General features: G+C 27.0%; 1 protein-coding gene and 2 long non-coding RNA genes across 4 annotated transcripts in view; all 3 read left to right on the plus strand.

Annotated features, from left to right (window-relative positions):
* Positions 1 to 2,593, plus strand: part of LOC126901309 (uncharacterized) — a 2,972-nt gene extending 379 nt beyond the window's left edge. Inside the window, exons 2-3 of the long non-coding RNA XR_007703016.1 lie at positions 1,014 to 1,587; positions 1,994 to 2,593. This is a non-coding gene — a long non-coding RNA (uncharacterized LOC126901309). The remainder of the gene's footprint in view (positions 1 to 1,013; positions 1,588 to 1,993) is intronic.
* LOC126901299 (uncharacterized) overlaps positions 1 to 14,344 on the plus strand; it is a 111,935-nt gene that overhangs the window by 89,805 nt on the left and 7,786 nt on the right. Inside the window, exons 1-2 of one of the 2 annotated variants that reach the window (XM_050677692.1) lie at positions 7,664 to 7,823; positions 11,451 to 11,628. In XM_050677692.1, the coding sequence (XP_050533649.1) occupies positions 7,740 to 7,823; positions 11,451 to 11,628 (262 nt within the window). In that variant the 5' untranslated portion in view covers positions 7,664 to 7,739. Of the gene's footprint in view, positions 1 to 7,663; positions 7,824 to 11,450; positions 11,629 to 14,344 lie in introns of those variants that run through there. The other variant, XM_050677693.1, reaches the window with a different exon arrangement.
* LOC126901308 (uncharacterized) lies at positions 3,718 to 5,672 on the plus strand. Its single transcript, XR_007703015.1, has 5 exons — positions 3,718 to 4,529; positions 4,590 to 4,682; positions 4,741 to 4,952; positions 5,206 to 5,322; positions 5,394 to 5,672. It is a non-coding gene; the product is annotated as an uncharacterized LOC126901308 (long non-coding RNA).

The following is a 14,344-nucleotide window of genomic DNA, read 5'->3' on the forward strand; positions in this document are numbered from 1 at the left end:
CAATATCATAAAAAACCAATTAGCTACCTGTATTTGTAATCCCTTGTGTATTATACCTATATATTAACTCAAAAATTTTAAACTTTAAATGTTTATATCTAATAAACAAATTAAGTTTTATTAAAAATTCAAATGCCATTTACTATTGAATTAAAAACTCAAACATTTTATTAAATTAAAAATAAGAGTCACCGTTTAAAAAAACAAAGTTGACACCCTTACCAGGCATAAGGGATGAACTTAAAAAGTATTTCATAGTTAATAATTCAAGAATAATGTGTAACTAAAGATAATAATAAAAAAAAATGTTTAAATTATTATTATTCTGTAAGTAATTGAGTGGGTTATGATAAAAAAATCACCCTGTATATTATGTTTGTAAGCCAGTGCAATCCTTTACTCTCACCCCAGTTAATTCTAGATAAATTGGGCACGCTTAGGTTACTTGTGACAACCAGGGACATATTTAGGGAGGACATCCTTTTTTCGTAGCGATAATATATCAAAACAGGAATGTAGGGGTAGTAATAAGACTTTACCTGGGGTGTCAAAACTCTAAATACGTCTCTGATGAAAACATTTATTTTTTCTGGTTACGAAATCGAGATATTCCCAAAAGAGTAACATATAATTTGTTTTGAAATATAGAAACAATTTAGTTGAAGAATAAATAATTAATAATTCTAAAAATATTTCAACACATATATTTGGTATATTTATGATTTGATATATATAAATATTCGTTGAATTTTGATATTATTTTATATATTTACATCAAACAGTACTAATACTTAGCAAATAATTAAATAGTCTTAGGAAGTATTTAATTTTCAAATTAAATAAAATACTAAATCATGCATAAAATATTATTTAAAATATTATAATAAGTTAATGTGCATTATGTGCCATTTAAATTTCAGTCAGTGATATTAATGAATGTAATTATTATTAATATTTACATTTTACATTTAAATAAAAATGAATGAATAACACATAACTTTTATTTCATTAAGTAAACGGATTCATAAATTTGGATCAATTTAAGAAAACAGAGATGGAATGTATCATTCTATATGAGTATTGCATTGAGCAGCATTGTCTAAAGTTATCGGACGGAAAAATAAAGATCACTTCAATAGAATTAAAACATGCTCTTGAACCTTTAAGCGTCCAACTCACTGAAAAAGATATTATTGAATTAATTATTCGTTTTGAAGGTTGATGTAATCAGGGTAATTAAGTATAAATATAATAACAATAGTAACGCAATAACACTAGAAACGTTTATTCCGACGATAAAACAATATAATTTAGTATTAACAATAGTTTAAAGATATAGATGCTTAAAAATAAGCGCCTTCTTTTTTATTAAGTCACAGTGACCGTTGACATGAAAGAAGAGAATTAGAATTAATCAGTCTCTATTCGTCCAGCCCCGAACGACCGGTTCACACCGCTCGTCGGCCACCGCGAATAGCGCGACCTGTCGAACGTGAAGAGGAAGCGCTGCGATCGCCATCCGGCGGTTACACCGGAAATGAAATGCGACCGCGACAAGGTGAAGGCGCAGAGATATCAGTATCAAAGGTAAAATAAATATTATGTATGATATTTAGACTTTTACTACTTATGAAAGGCCAATGTATTATCTATCAACATTCTTTTTAACTCCAAGTACGAGAGTTAATCTGTTGTCAAAAAAATGAATAGCATCTCCGTTTACTGAATTTATTTATAACCCAACCAAATGGAACTATGTGCCATCAAGCATCATGAAATTTCACTTTTCGACTTGATCTTATTGCCTCTTAATTTCATATGATTTTCATGATATATTTGTAAGATAATTTTTGATTCGTTACCCAATTTATTTTTTCAAAATATGAATACATTTGGTAGTGAATAATTTTTCTTTTTAAATTTGTTTCAACGAATATTATTATTCAAATATTTTTTTTCCTTTATTAATATATACACAATCTGTTCCCTATAGGTACAATCAGAGTATTAGCTAAGATAATTATAACATTGAATACTTGATAAAAGAAGCCACCCATTGATGACACTTTTAAATTATTCAAATATAACAGCAAAAAATTTACATTAGTTTTAACCTTACCTTTTTTTCTTTCAACAATACGTCAAAAGATCACAAATCGTATCTAGTTGAAGACATTACCCTTAAAATTTGAAAAAATTATCCTCGTTCCCCTCAAATGGGAGAAATCTCCAAAAAATACAACTTTTAAAATCGGTAAATTTTGTAATTTTTTTTTTCCTAAAACTACCATAAATTTTTCAAAAATTAACAAATCAACATAATTTTTTATTTATTAAAACCTTAGATATTTTTCTTTCATTGGATATTATTTTTTTGAAAATCTAACACTTAACCTGCTCACAGGCAGCGATTTAAAATAACTTTTTTACAAAAAGTAATTTTTTCAAGATTTGAAAATGTTCCGAAAATACTACGTTCTTTAAACATATATAAAATTGAAGCATATGTTACGTACTATAAAATGAAAAAATAATTTGTCCCGACACCTTATCTTCTACGGGATAAACGGCTGCCGTAGTTAAAAAAAAACAGCAAAGTAGGGTCGCGGCACAGTGGAGACGTGGTATAGTTGGGTCCAGTATAGATTTAGTTACTGTCAGATTAAATCTATACTGGACCCAACTATACCACGTCTCCACTGTGCCACAACCCCACTATGATGGGATTTTTTAATTAGAATATTTCCCATTTTATAAACTAGTCAAATATGTATGCTGCCTTTAAAAAAAATAAAGTTGACACCCTTTAGAGTTTAAAGAGATGATTCTAAAAAGTTATTGTTAGCTGATAAATCAAGTAATATATGCAACTAAAAAAAATCAATTTTTTTAATGATATATTATATAATTTTTATAATTATTATCATGAAATTTTTATTGATTTTGATTTTTAATATATTAAAAGTAATTATTTTTAACCTACTTTTTTTGTCCTTTATAGTAAAGTTTAAATAAAAAAACAAATTTATTACCATAACTTTAACCCCAGCTAGCATGTTTGAAATTGACATCATTAAATAGAAAAGATAGTATTGCTATAATTAATATGTAGTCAGGAAATGTTCTAACTACAATTTACAGTAAATTTATCAGAAAAACTTTTTTTTTTTGCATTTTTATTGTAATAGATCACTTAAATAAAAATCATAGTAATCATTTCTTAATAACTTTTGGTGTTTAAAAAGATTCTACTATGGAAATATTCAGAATTTAATTAATTTTAATGATAATAAATCTAATAAAACCAATAAAAAAAAAGTTGTTAAACAGATTTACTCAATTGTGAGCGTATTATAAAATTTGATTATAATTGTTAAAATCCATCATTAAATTCAGATGAAACTAAAAATCATTTTGCTTTTTAGATTTATGATTTATATAGCAACAAGTTAAAAAAAAAATTGAAATATTATATACTGTTGTAGCACACACAAATAACGTTAAAAAATTAATAAATTACAAATTAAAATTATTAGTTTTTGTAGTTGAATTCTTTATCATATCATATCTAATTTGACAAAATATACTTAAAAAATAATGAGAAATTAATGATTTCAATTGTTTGTATGGATAAAGCGGGTTATGCTACTGTTTAATTGAATAAGGGATTTTTTTCAATTTGTGATGTTAATACCTTTAACTAAATACGAATTGTAATCATTTGACGAATTGTTGAAAAAAGTAGGTCATGTGAAGGTTGATAAAATAAATCGCAGCCACAAAAAATAACCACATAGTAAAATAACAGTTAAAATTTTCGATAAGGATTTGATTAAGGAACGTGAGTACTTGTATGGTACGCGAATACATTCGTGTGAGTATTCCAATGTAACCCGAGAACCTTAACTGAACGATCGTCTTGTGGATCGAAAGATAGCTTTTGAACGCAATCTTCGTTGGGTAACTGGCGTAAAACAGAGCCATCCGAGGGATGCCCAAATGGCCGATTCCTGACTACGGTTTTTTGTGGCTTGCGGCCGTGATCCGTCGGACGTAAACGTCCGCAATGCATTTCTATGTTACCGGCATTTCCAGCCGAGCGACTACGGCAGCAGTACTGTGCGCAGGATGCTCAACCGGAACGCCGTACCGTCTGTAAGTACTAATTATAATAGTAAACAGTAGTCGCTACAATCGTCTTCGAAGATTTCCCTCTAAGGTCAATGTGTTACGGAGCAACATAATCAGGCCGACGTAATAAAGTTGTGTAATTAATTTCATGAACAATCGTAGTAACGGTTACGGAATGTGACGGTATTAATTCGTTCAATTTTCATATTTCTTACATAGCGTATATATATATATACAAATATACACAACACGTCAGGTTCCGTGCCCGAGTTATCCTGGATTGTAACAATAAATGTTAGCACCGTATAGGAAATTAGTCGCGTGGTGGACATTGATGTCGATGATGCTGGACCGTCCGGAGGAAACGCGTCGCTGGTGGTGCCAGTGGAAACGATTTGGTAAGTTACGCATAATAATAATGATATTTACCCAATATTTTATTGATTTTATTTACGTAGTCAATTCTGAAGGTGGAAATTATAGAAGTAGTGCCTGTTGGAACGTCACCAGAAATTGTCGGACCGCTCGACGTGAACAGTTTTCATTACACTGTATTATAATTACATTACATATATATATATATATATATATCTTTTATTTTTCGTGTAGACTGAAGTGGTCGGAGCTCCTGTCGAACCGTCGCCCGAATTTGTCGACGTCGGGTCGGACGACGTCAGTAAAATTATTCAATGGCTTTTAAATACGATTGAAATAAAGACTTACAATTCTTATTATTTTTTCTCTCCCATTGTGTGTAATTTGCCATCGTCGAAGTTCCAAACGAACCACCTCTCGATGTCGTCGACGTCGCACCGTCCGAAGTGAGTTTAGTTATTTCGTATATTATAATACATAGTATGTTACATTAGGGTGGCCCTCAAAAATCGAATGTCTTTTTTTTTTTACGCTACCCCTTAATTTTATTTTAATGGTCAAAAAAATGAGCTGTGCAAAATTTGGGACCGATCCGTTAAGGTTAACCCGTGCCCCCGGGCCTATTAAGTTGAGTCGAAAAGTCAAATTTAATAGAAATAACTGATCTATGTCTCATAACTTTTTTTTCTCTTAACGTAGAATAATAAAAGTAAAACTCAAGTAAAGAAAATTTTACAAGAAATTCAAAAATAATAACTTCAATGTTGTTTTCTCAATAAATAGCCCACAAAAACACTACATACAGTAAAAAAACATGTAAAAGTCTTAAAATACGTTATAACTGATTTTGTTGATTTTTAATTATTTATTTTCATTTTATTTTTTAGCAAACGCATATTCGTTTAAAAAAAGATTCTAGAAGTTTAATTTTTTATGCCAAGTACGATAATTATATTAGATTTATTATTTTATGGACAGTTAATTAATGATTAATTACAAATTTAACAAAATTGATTGTATTATTACATTTTGTCGTATCAAAATCACTATCATAAAAGACGCTTCGATGCAAATCTGTAGATAATGTTTAATTTAAAAAAAAAATTTGTCAAAAAAGTAGGTCAAATGAGAGCTGAGAAAATAAATGATAGCTACAAAAAAAAAACCACATAGTAAAATAATATTAAAATGAATTTCTTCTCACGAGAGGAGACTACAATAATGGAATCCTTGCTATTTATTGAAGTTATTGAATCTAAATGAGATAAAAATCAAATGAGTTAAACATTTTTTTTTAACTCAAAAAGAATTAAAAAAAAATTCAGTGCCACGGTCGTGAAAGACCCAAGTGTTATCGTCTCAAAAACCGTAAGTCTTATTCGTCACTTAATAAAAATGGAAATTTAGCTAGTTCAAATTTTAAAGTTATTTTTCTCGACTTCAAAGAAACAAAAAAATTTAAATATGATTAATTTTTTATACTATGTCATTTAGATTGATATAATATTTATGAAAATCAGTGTTCCCCTTATAATAAAATAAAATACAAAACCAAGAATTTTAACACAATAATAGCATATTTTTGAATACGGTAGCCATTTACACATATAAAATAAAAGGTCGTGGCAAATTTTTTTTTTTCATTTTATAGTACATAAAATAAGCTTTAATTTGATATATGTTTAAAGGATGCAGTATTTCCGGAACATTTTCAAAAATTAAGTTGAAAAAGTTCGGTAGTAAAGTATGTTACGTTAACTTTAATTTAAGATACATATTTATATATATATATGTATATATAAAAATGTCAGTAATTCCGGATCGTTTTCAAAAATTAAATTGAAACATTAACTTGAGTGAAAAAATTGCTATTTTGAATCTTCCCCCGTGTGCAGATAAATGGCCAGATTTTTTAAAATTGTTTACCAAATAAATTTATTTTTAATAAAGTTATGACACGTTTAAGTATTAAAATATTTATATTTTAAAAGGTAATTTTTATATAAAAATTACATTTTTGTTCAATTCGACGGGCATTTCCCCAAAGAGGAAAAGGTTTAGTTTTATATAATATTTACTAAAATCAGTGTACTCCCCTTATAAGTTATATTAAAATTAATTAAAATACAAAACCAAGAATTTTAACAAAATAATAGCATATTTTTGAATACGATAGCTATTTACACATATAAAATAAAGGGTCGTGGCAAATTTTTTTTTTCATTTTATAGTATATGATATAACCTTTGATTTTATATATGATTAAAGGACGCAGTCTTTCCGGAACATTTTCAAAAATTAAGTTGAAAAAGTTAGTTTTTGTAAAAAAGTTGCTATTTTAAAACCCCCCAATGAGCAGGTTAAGTGTTAAATTTTCAAATAAATGATATCATATGAAAGGAAAATATCTAAGGTCTTAGTATAAAAAAAATTATGTTGATTTGTTTATTTTTGAAAAAGTTATGAAAGTTTTAAGAAAAAAAATGACAAAATTTACCGATTTTAAAATTTGTAATTTTTTTGGATATTTCCCCCATTTGCGGGGATTTTTAAGGGTAATGTATTCAACTAGATACGATTTATGATCTCTTCACTTATTGTTGAAAGATATCAGTTCGGTGAGAGCTGAGAAAAGGTAGACAAACACAAAAAAATGATAATTAAAAAATTAACACATCATGATAAAATTAATACCTCTTCGATTCTCATCGAAGCTAAAAAAATAAAGTAAATGATTTATTTCTTTATTTTTAGATAAGCAATTATAGGTAAATATATGTGCGAAAAACATTTGTCGTTTCATAATTTAGTAACCAGAATTAACGTTTATCATTTTATTTTAATTATATAGAAAATTTTTATGACTATTTAATGATAAATTAGTAACTATTAAAGAAAACCATCTGCAAAATATCAAGGCTTATTTATACACTTAAATTTCAGTATTTCATGTTGACTGAATTAAACAAAGGAAGATTTTTATAGTATTTTGAGTATAATTATGACGATAAAATAATTATATAAAATACTAAGGTTTTATACCTGTCATTTATAAATAAAATGTTTATATTAATAGTAATATTAAATATTAAAACCAAAATTTAATTTATTAAACGCTTTGTTTGCTATTTTAAAAATATATAAAAATGGCCTTTCAACGCTAAAAAAAATAGTATTGTTATAACAGTTTTAGTTATCAGTTTTATTCAAATACAGCGTTAATCAATGCAAAAATGTATTTTTACATTTTCTTTGTTGTTTATCTAGCAAATAATTTTTCAAATGGACTTCTTTTCCGGACTAATCCTTTGAATCAGGTAAATAGATATCATTTAATTTTTAAGAAAAGTTAATGGTTAAATGTTTTCTAATTAGAAAATTAATTTTTAGGAATATTTAGATGTTTATTGAGACCTTTATTATTTTTTATTCTATCTTAGGTATATGATTTTCCGAAAAAAAACATGTAAACTTGTGTTATATTTTAAATAAAATAATCTATATTAAAATCATGTATTATAAATTCTAAACATCTAGAAATTATGAAAATTTAAAAATTTGTTAAAAAAAAATATCTGATTGGCTTTTATTTTAATTTTTACTTAAAATTATTTTTCTAATCTAATTACTTTATCAAGTCAGTAATACGATACTCAAACATAATTTTGCATGTTTATGCATTTGGCAGTAAAATATTACTTTCTAGTAATTATAATGTTTAAAATAAATTCGTTAAAACTAAAATTTACCAAATAATTATGGGTTCACGACAGCATAAATGCAGTCATTTATTTAGATACAGTAATATTTGACAGTGATTAAAATCACTATTATAAAAAACACTTGAATCAAATCTGTAGATAGTATTTCATTTTTAGAAAGAATTATTAAATTATTCCAACGTGAACTCTTATTTCCTTATTTATATCTTGATACAAATGTAATAATTTATAATTATAATATTTGAATAAATATACTATGAATCTATATAATATAATACATACTATAGAAATGAAATTTAGCATGAAAGTGATATTCAATATTTTGTATTGTAATTTTAACTAACTAATAAAATAATATTTATCTTATTACAAAAGTGACTGGTCAATAACAAATTTTAAAATAGTACTTCGAAATGATAAAATAACATTACACACCTTACCTTTATTATATTTAAGTTGGTTCTTGGGGACAAATTGTTGAACACTAAACTGTACCGCGACCTCACTTTGCTACCGTTTTAATTAACATAATTTTTTTTTTATTAGCTAGTTAAATATGTTTGTTGTCATTTAAAATAATAAAGTTGATACCTTTATAAGGTAAAAGTGATAAATTAAAAAAAAAAACTTATACTTTCATCTATATCAACTATACTTGTTCAAACTATATTGGTTTTTTCTAAATAATATTAGGAATGAAGGTTTTAATTTTGACGAGGAATTAAGAAGATTATTTTTAGTATTTGTTTTTTTTATTTATATTTTATTAGTTTTTTTTCTTTTTTATGTCGATTACCACTTTTTAACAGCTCTCATTGGATTAATATTACTAAACTACATTGCGGCAGCTACGTAGGTACAACAAGGAATTGTCCCGACTGAAGAACTATGACATAGTATGGGGGTCTTTTCATTAAGTTCTATCTTCAAAAACTGTATGATTTGTTTTTAAAATAAACAATAATTATTATATTATAATTTATTCAAATGATTGTGTAGTGACATAAATAAAAATCACTAAAAAAAACATCAGAATTAAGGTTTTTTCTTACTGTATTCAACATTTTATTAGGCCACCTAAGAATATTTTCTAGTATAAAAAATTTGTTGCTCTTTTGATTTTTAACATCTAATCAATTGTTGAATTTGAAGAAATTATTTTTGTTGTTACCACTTAAAATAGTTACAGTTGATAAAAACTTTCAGTACTGAAATACACGTTCATAACACATTGATTTTCAGATAAAATACTATGTTAGATCACATTAACGTGAGGTGACGCTATATGTTTAATTAAACATTAAAACGCGGTATGTGAAGGCGATCACGTCATACACGTTTGTGTTTGTCACGACAGGTATGCCGCTGACACCACGCAATTTTATTTTCATTTTCTGTAGCCGTCTAGTGGACCGGAGATTCCGCGTTCAATATACGCCGCGACCTTCAATGTGTCATTTCCCACAAAAACCACCACCTTCGTAACGGTACGGCGGCGCTGCTGTTTAGACCAGTCCCTGCAGCGTATGGCATTGAAAACTAATTCATTCGCGCTCTGTTGTTCTGTCGTTTCGGTCATATCGACGCCAAGTGTTTGGGTTGTGTATTACCTTGTCACCATAGTCGTTGAACTGAGCTGCTCATCGTTTTGTTGAATGTGACGGTGTTATTTGCCTTTCCTGTATTCGGATTTCACATTATTCATCACCTCCAAACGGCAGTGGGTAATTATTAATAATTTTTTATTGTTGTTGCCAATATATGTATTAGTTATAAACAGGAGGTGTATGTTATTTATTCCATTATTAATTTGTGCTAATTTCATTTATCAATGGCTCTTGTTTGTTTGTTATTTTTTCCTAACTGAAAATATCATATTGTGATTATTATATATATATATATATATATGTTGTTTAATAATATTTTATTTAATATATTATTTTTATATTATATATGTTTTAGCATATTTCAGGCATTGTAGATGTGTTGTCAAATAGAAAGAGGACACCTTTAATCATTAATAAACTATTCATTTATTTATTACTAAAAAAATTATATTTAATGTTCCTGTTCTTGTATTAATGATAACATTTTAACAATTTACAGCATCAATTTACTTAATAATAAAAATTTTAAATTTATTTTGTTTAGGACATAAAAATAATAATAGTTGCACTTAATTGAATATTTTTGTTCCCTATTTATTAACATTTATTGTATTAAATGTATATTTTTTCGCTTTATTGTTCAAATAAATAGATACAACATTTTGATTTAAAATTTAAATATGAGATCTTATTTTGAATTGTTTACGCTTCGACGCTTATAAATATATTTATCCATCATTTATGGATATTAATACTTATTTTGTTACAAGCTATCAAATTTTATTATAATATTTGTTTTGTTCATTAAATTCGTATTAAATTGTCATTTTTAAATATGAGATCTTATTTTGAATTGTTTACGCTTCGACGCTTATAAATATATTTAATCATTCTTTATGGATATTAATGCTTATTTTGTTACAAGCAATTGAATTTTATTATAATATTTATATTGTTCATTAAATTCGTTTTAAACTTCTTATAGACTTAAAATACACCCGATTCTAGAGGTAGTGCTTTTTATTTAATTATAGTGTTCATCTATGGCACAATCACATTTTTTTTAGGTGGGGTAATTTTAAATTATACGAATGATTGTTTTTTTACTGAAATCACTACTTAATTATAGTGTTCATCTAAAGCGCAATCACATATTTTTGGAGTAATTTTAAATTATTCGAACGATTGTTTTTTTACTGAAAACACTAATTAGGAATCAATAATCAAAAAATGATTTGAACAAACAAAAAATTCATAGCTACTTATACAATTACAACTTAAAATCCACGTTATTATTCATGAGATATTTGAATACTTATTTGAAAACTTAAATTATGTTAAAAAACCATGAAGGTGCATACAGTCAAGAAACAATGGTAATTTAACATTTTCTTCTAAAACTTGAACACTAACTACAGATTTGCGCTATAGAGTTTTTTATAGAAGTGTTTTAATCACTGTCAAATGTCATCTATACTTGTCCCAATTATGTCACATCACCACTGTGCCACGGCCCTTATTGTATTATGATCCCATTTGCTGAGATTTTATAACTAAATCTGAAGAACTTATGGACATATTATTATTACTCATAATTTCATCTAATTCATTTCAGAATAACGAATTAATTGATGCAGCATCGTCTGGTTTGAAGAGCGTTTTTTCTAAAAATACAACAGATCCAAAAGGTATGAAATATGAAGAATTTGCAAACATATTGAAAGAATTTGATTGGTTATATGAAATACCTCCTGATGGGGTCAAACTCTTATTCTCAAAAATAGTTGGAAACTGTAAGTAAAACTTTAATTATAATAATCAAGTTGAATTTTATTTTCAACAAATACTATTATAACTTAATTTGTGAAATTAATGTATATTCCTATTTTTTCGCTGTATCGTTCAAGGAATTAGATACAACAACATTTTGATAAGACATAAATGTGAGGTTTTATCTCTCATTGTTTACGGTTGACATCTTATAAATACATGTAATCTTTATTGATGCGAGTTAATGCTTATTTTGTTACAAGTAATATAATTTTATATTATAATAATTATATTTTTCCATATATTCGATCTAAATTTTCGAGATTTATTTTATTTTTAATACTAGGCTTTGCCTAGCTCGGGCCTTGTGAGTCTCACACGCCTAAAGCGCGTAAGCCATCTTCATAAGTAGGCCACTAATTTAGGTGGGAGTACTCGGCTACGTCGGGCGCGATAACTGTTTTGCAGGAAAAATATTACATTAGAATCAGTATAACAAAAATATATTAAAAATGTTATTATTAAAATCAGGACAATTCAAAAAGAGAAAATAGTAAAATGTAATGGTTATAAGGTTGACGTTTTTTACTGAAATATTCCTTTTGGGTGTATTCAGAAATTATTTCAGGATTTGCTTTACTTTGTTAAACATGGTGTAGAATTTTTTTGCTGACCTTTGATAATAATTTTACCGAAATACTTTTGTTGAAAAAAAAAATTTGAAAATCGCTTCACACTTAGTAATTTTCCCAGAAAAGCTTTTTTTCCTTGTTCTATTATATAATAAGATAAGTAGAGATAAAATGAATAGATTCTACCGCTAATTCTTAATTTTTTTGGAAAATATCTGTTATTTAAAGTGATACTTTTAAAACCAGTTATTGGAAAAACATTAGTTTTTTAAAATAAGAAAACACAGAAGAAATGTATAATTTTAGAATCCATAGAAACACACAATATTTAAGAAGTAATATTATTGCTGAATAAATTTTATAAACACATAAATCATTAACAAATAAAGAAATTGACCGAAAATAAATCATGATACAGTAGGGTGGTCCTTATTTTTCGACTTCATAAATTTAGAGTCATGGGCTCAAAATTTAGTTAGGTTCACTGAAAAAATGAAACTGGTAAAATTTGAGTACAATAAGTCAACCCCTTCACGTGCCTCAAAGGGGTTAAAGTTCTTCAAAAGTTGGGTGGATTATCTTTTTTTGAGTATGCTGTATCCCAGTTGTAGCCAAGAAATTTTGAATAAAAAATATTCAAATTAGAAAAACTATTATTGTGATAATCAATTATTATTTTATTGTGTTTCTTGTTTTTTATTTTATTTAATATAACTAAGAAAATTTGTTAATTTATGAACAAAAAAACATACATGCAAAAAAAATTTAAAAAAAAAACAAGTTTTCGTAGTTGTTTTAAATTTTTATTTGGAAAGAATTCATAATTCGAAAAAAGCTCAAATAACGTTTTTTATAGAAGATATCACGGTGATTCATATTACTTCTGTACGATTAAAATTTAAGACACTGGAAAAGTAAAACTGAAAACTGTGTCATTTTTTAAAAAAAATTAAGTGAAACTGATTTTTTTTATTTTTACGAAAAAATATTAATTTTATAAAAAGATAGTATATTACTTTATTTTTTGTTCACATTGAGTTCTATAAAAATTGTTCTTTGTGTTTTTGGCGAAACTTCAAAAATAAAGAGCGTACACTCAATAAAAGATAATCCACCCCATTTTTGAAGAACTTTAACCCCATTGAGGCACGTGAAAGGGTTGACTTATTGTACTCAAATTTTACCAGTTTCATTTTTTCAGTGAACCTAACGAAATTTTGAGCCCATGACTCTGAATTTCTTAAAAAAAATTTTTTATTCTATAACTAAGGACCACCTTAATGATACAGTATTGCTATAAAAACCTATTATGTTTCAAATTTCCCTAAAATGGATCTAGAAGAACATAATAAATTCATAAAATTATATTTAAATAGTCAATAGAAAAATTTTATTAAAAAGTTATCTTATTATTATCGTATTTAAAAATTTTGTATGGTGGTAAAAATAGCTTTTAAAAAAAGAGTAATAGGGAGATTCATTATCATGAATTTATATGGTCTAGGCCTCATGGATCCCTTGCAAATATGTCATTTTATAATTTAGATGCGAATCAACAAGTGTGATAACACAAATAAAAAAGAATAGTTATTCGACAAACACAAACGTTTTTATAGAACATTTTAAGATGTCAAGTTGGTTTTATTTATATAACTTCAACAAATAATGATAGGTATTTAAAAAATAATTAATATAATACATTAGAGTTGTTTTTCTGTACAATTTATAAATTATATATAAAATAGAGGATATGTAGGAGTAGTAATAAGACTTTACCATTTTTTTTACGGTTGACATTATGTTGGAAGCCCTGGAACTATTGTGAGATATTGCTTCAGGACGCCCAACTCAGCCCGAAATCAATTGAAAGCTGAATCACAACATGACGTAATCTCCCCCGTTAGCCGGATCCCAGAGTGGGATCCGTTGCCCAGGACATATATATGGAGGTGGGGGTCGGGCTTTGCTATGGTTGGAACAACAAAAACACACAACAGACAGACACAAGCACAAAATGAAAGGACCTTGGTTCCAGGCTTTGTTTGTCTTGCCGGGATAGTCCTTTGCCAGATGGCTCGTCCTTTTGCAAGCAAAGCATGCACCGGAA

Source organism: Daktulosphaira vitifoliae, unplaced genomic scaffold, assembly GCF_025091365.1.
Source record: "Daktulosphaira vitifoliae isolate Bord-2020 unplaced genomic scaffold, ASM2509136v1 Scaffold_3, whole genome shotgun sequence".
Taxonomy (NCBI): domain Eukaryota; kingdom Metazoa; phylum Arthropoda; class Insecta; order Hemiptera; family Phylloxeridae; genus Daktulosphaira; species Daktulosphaira vitifoliae.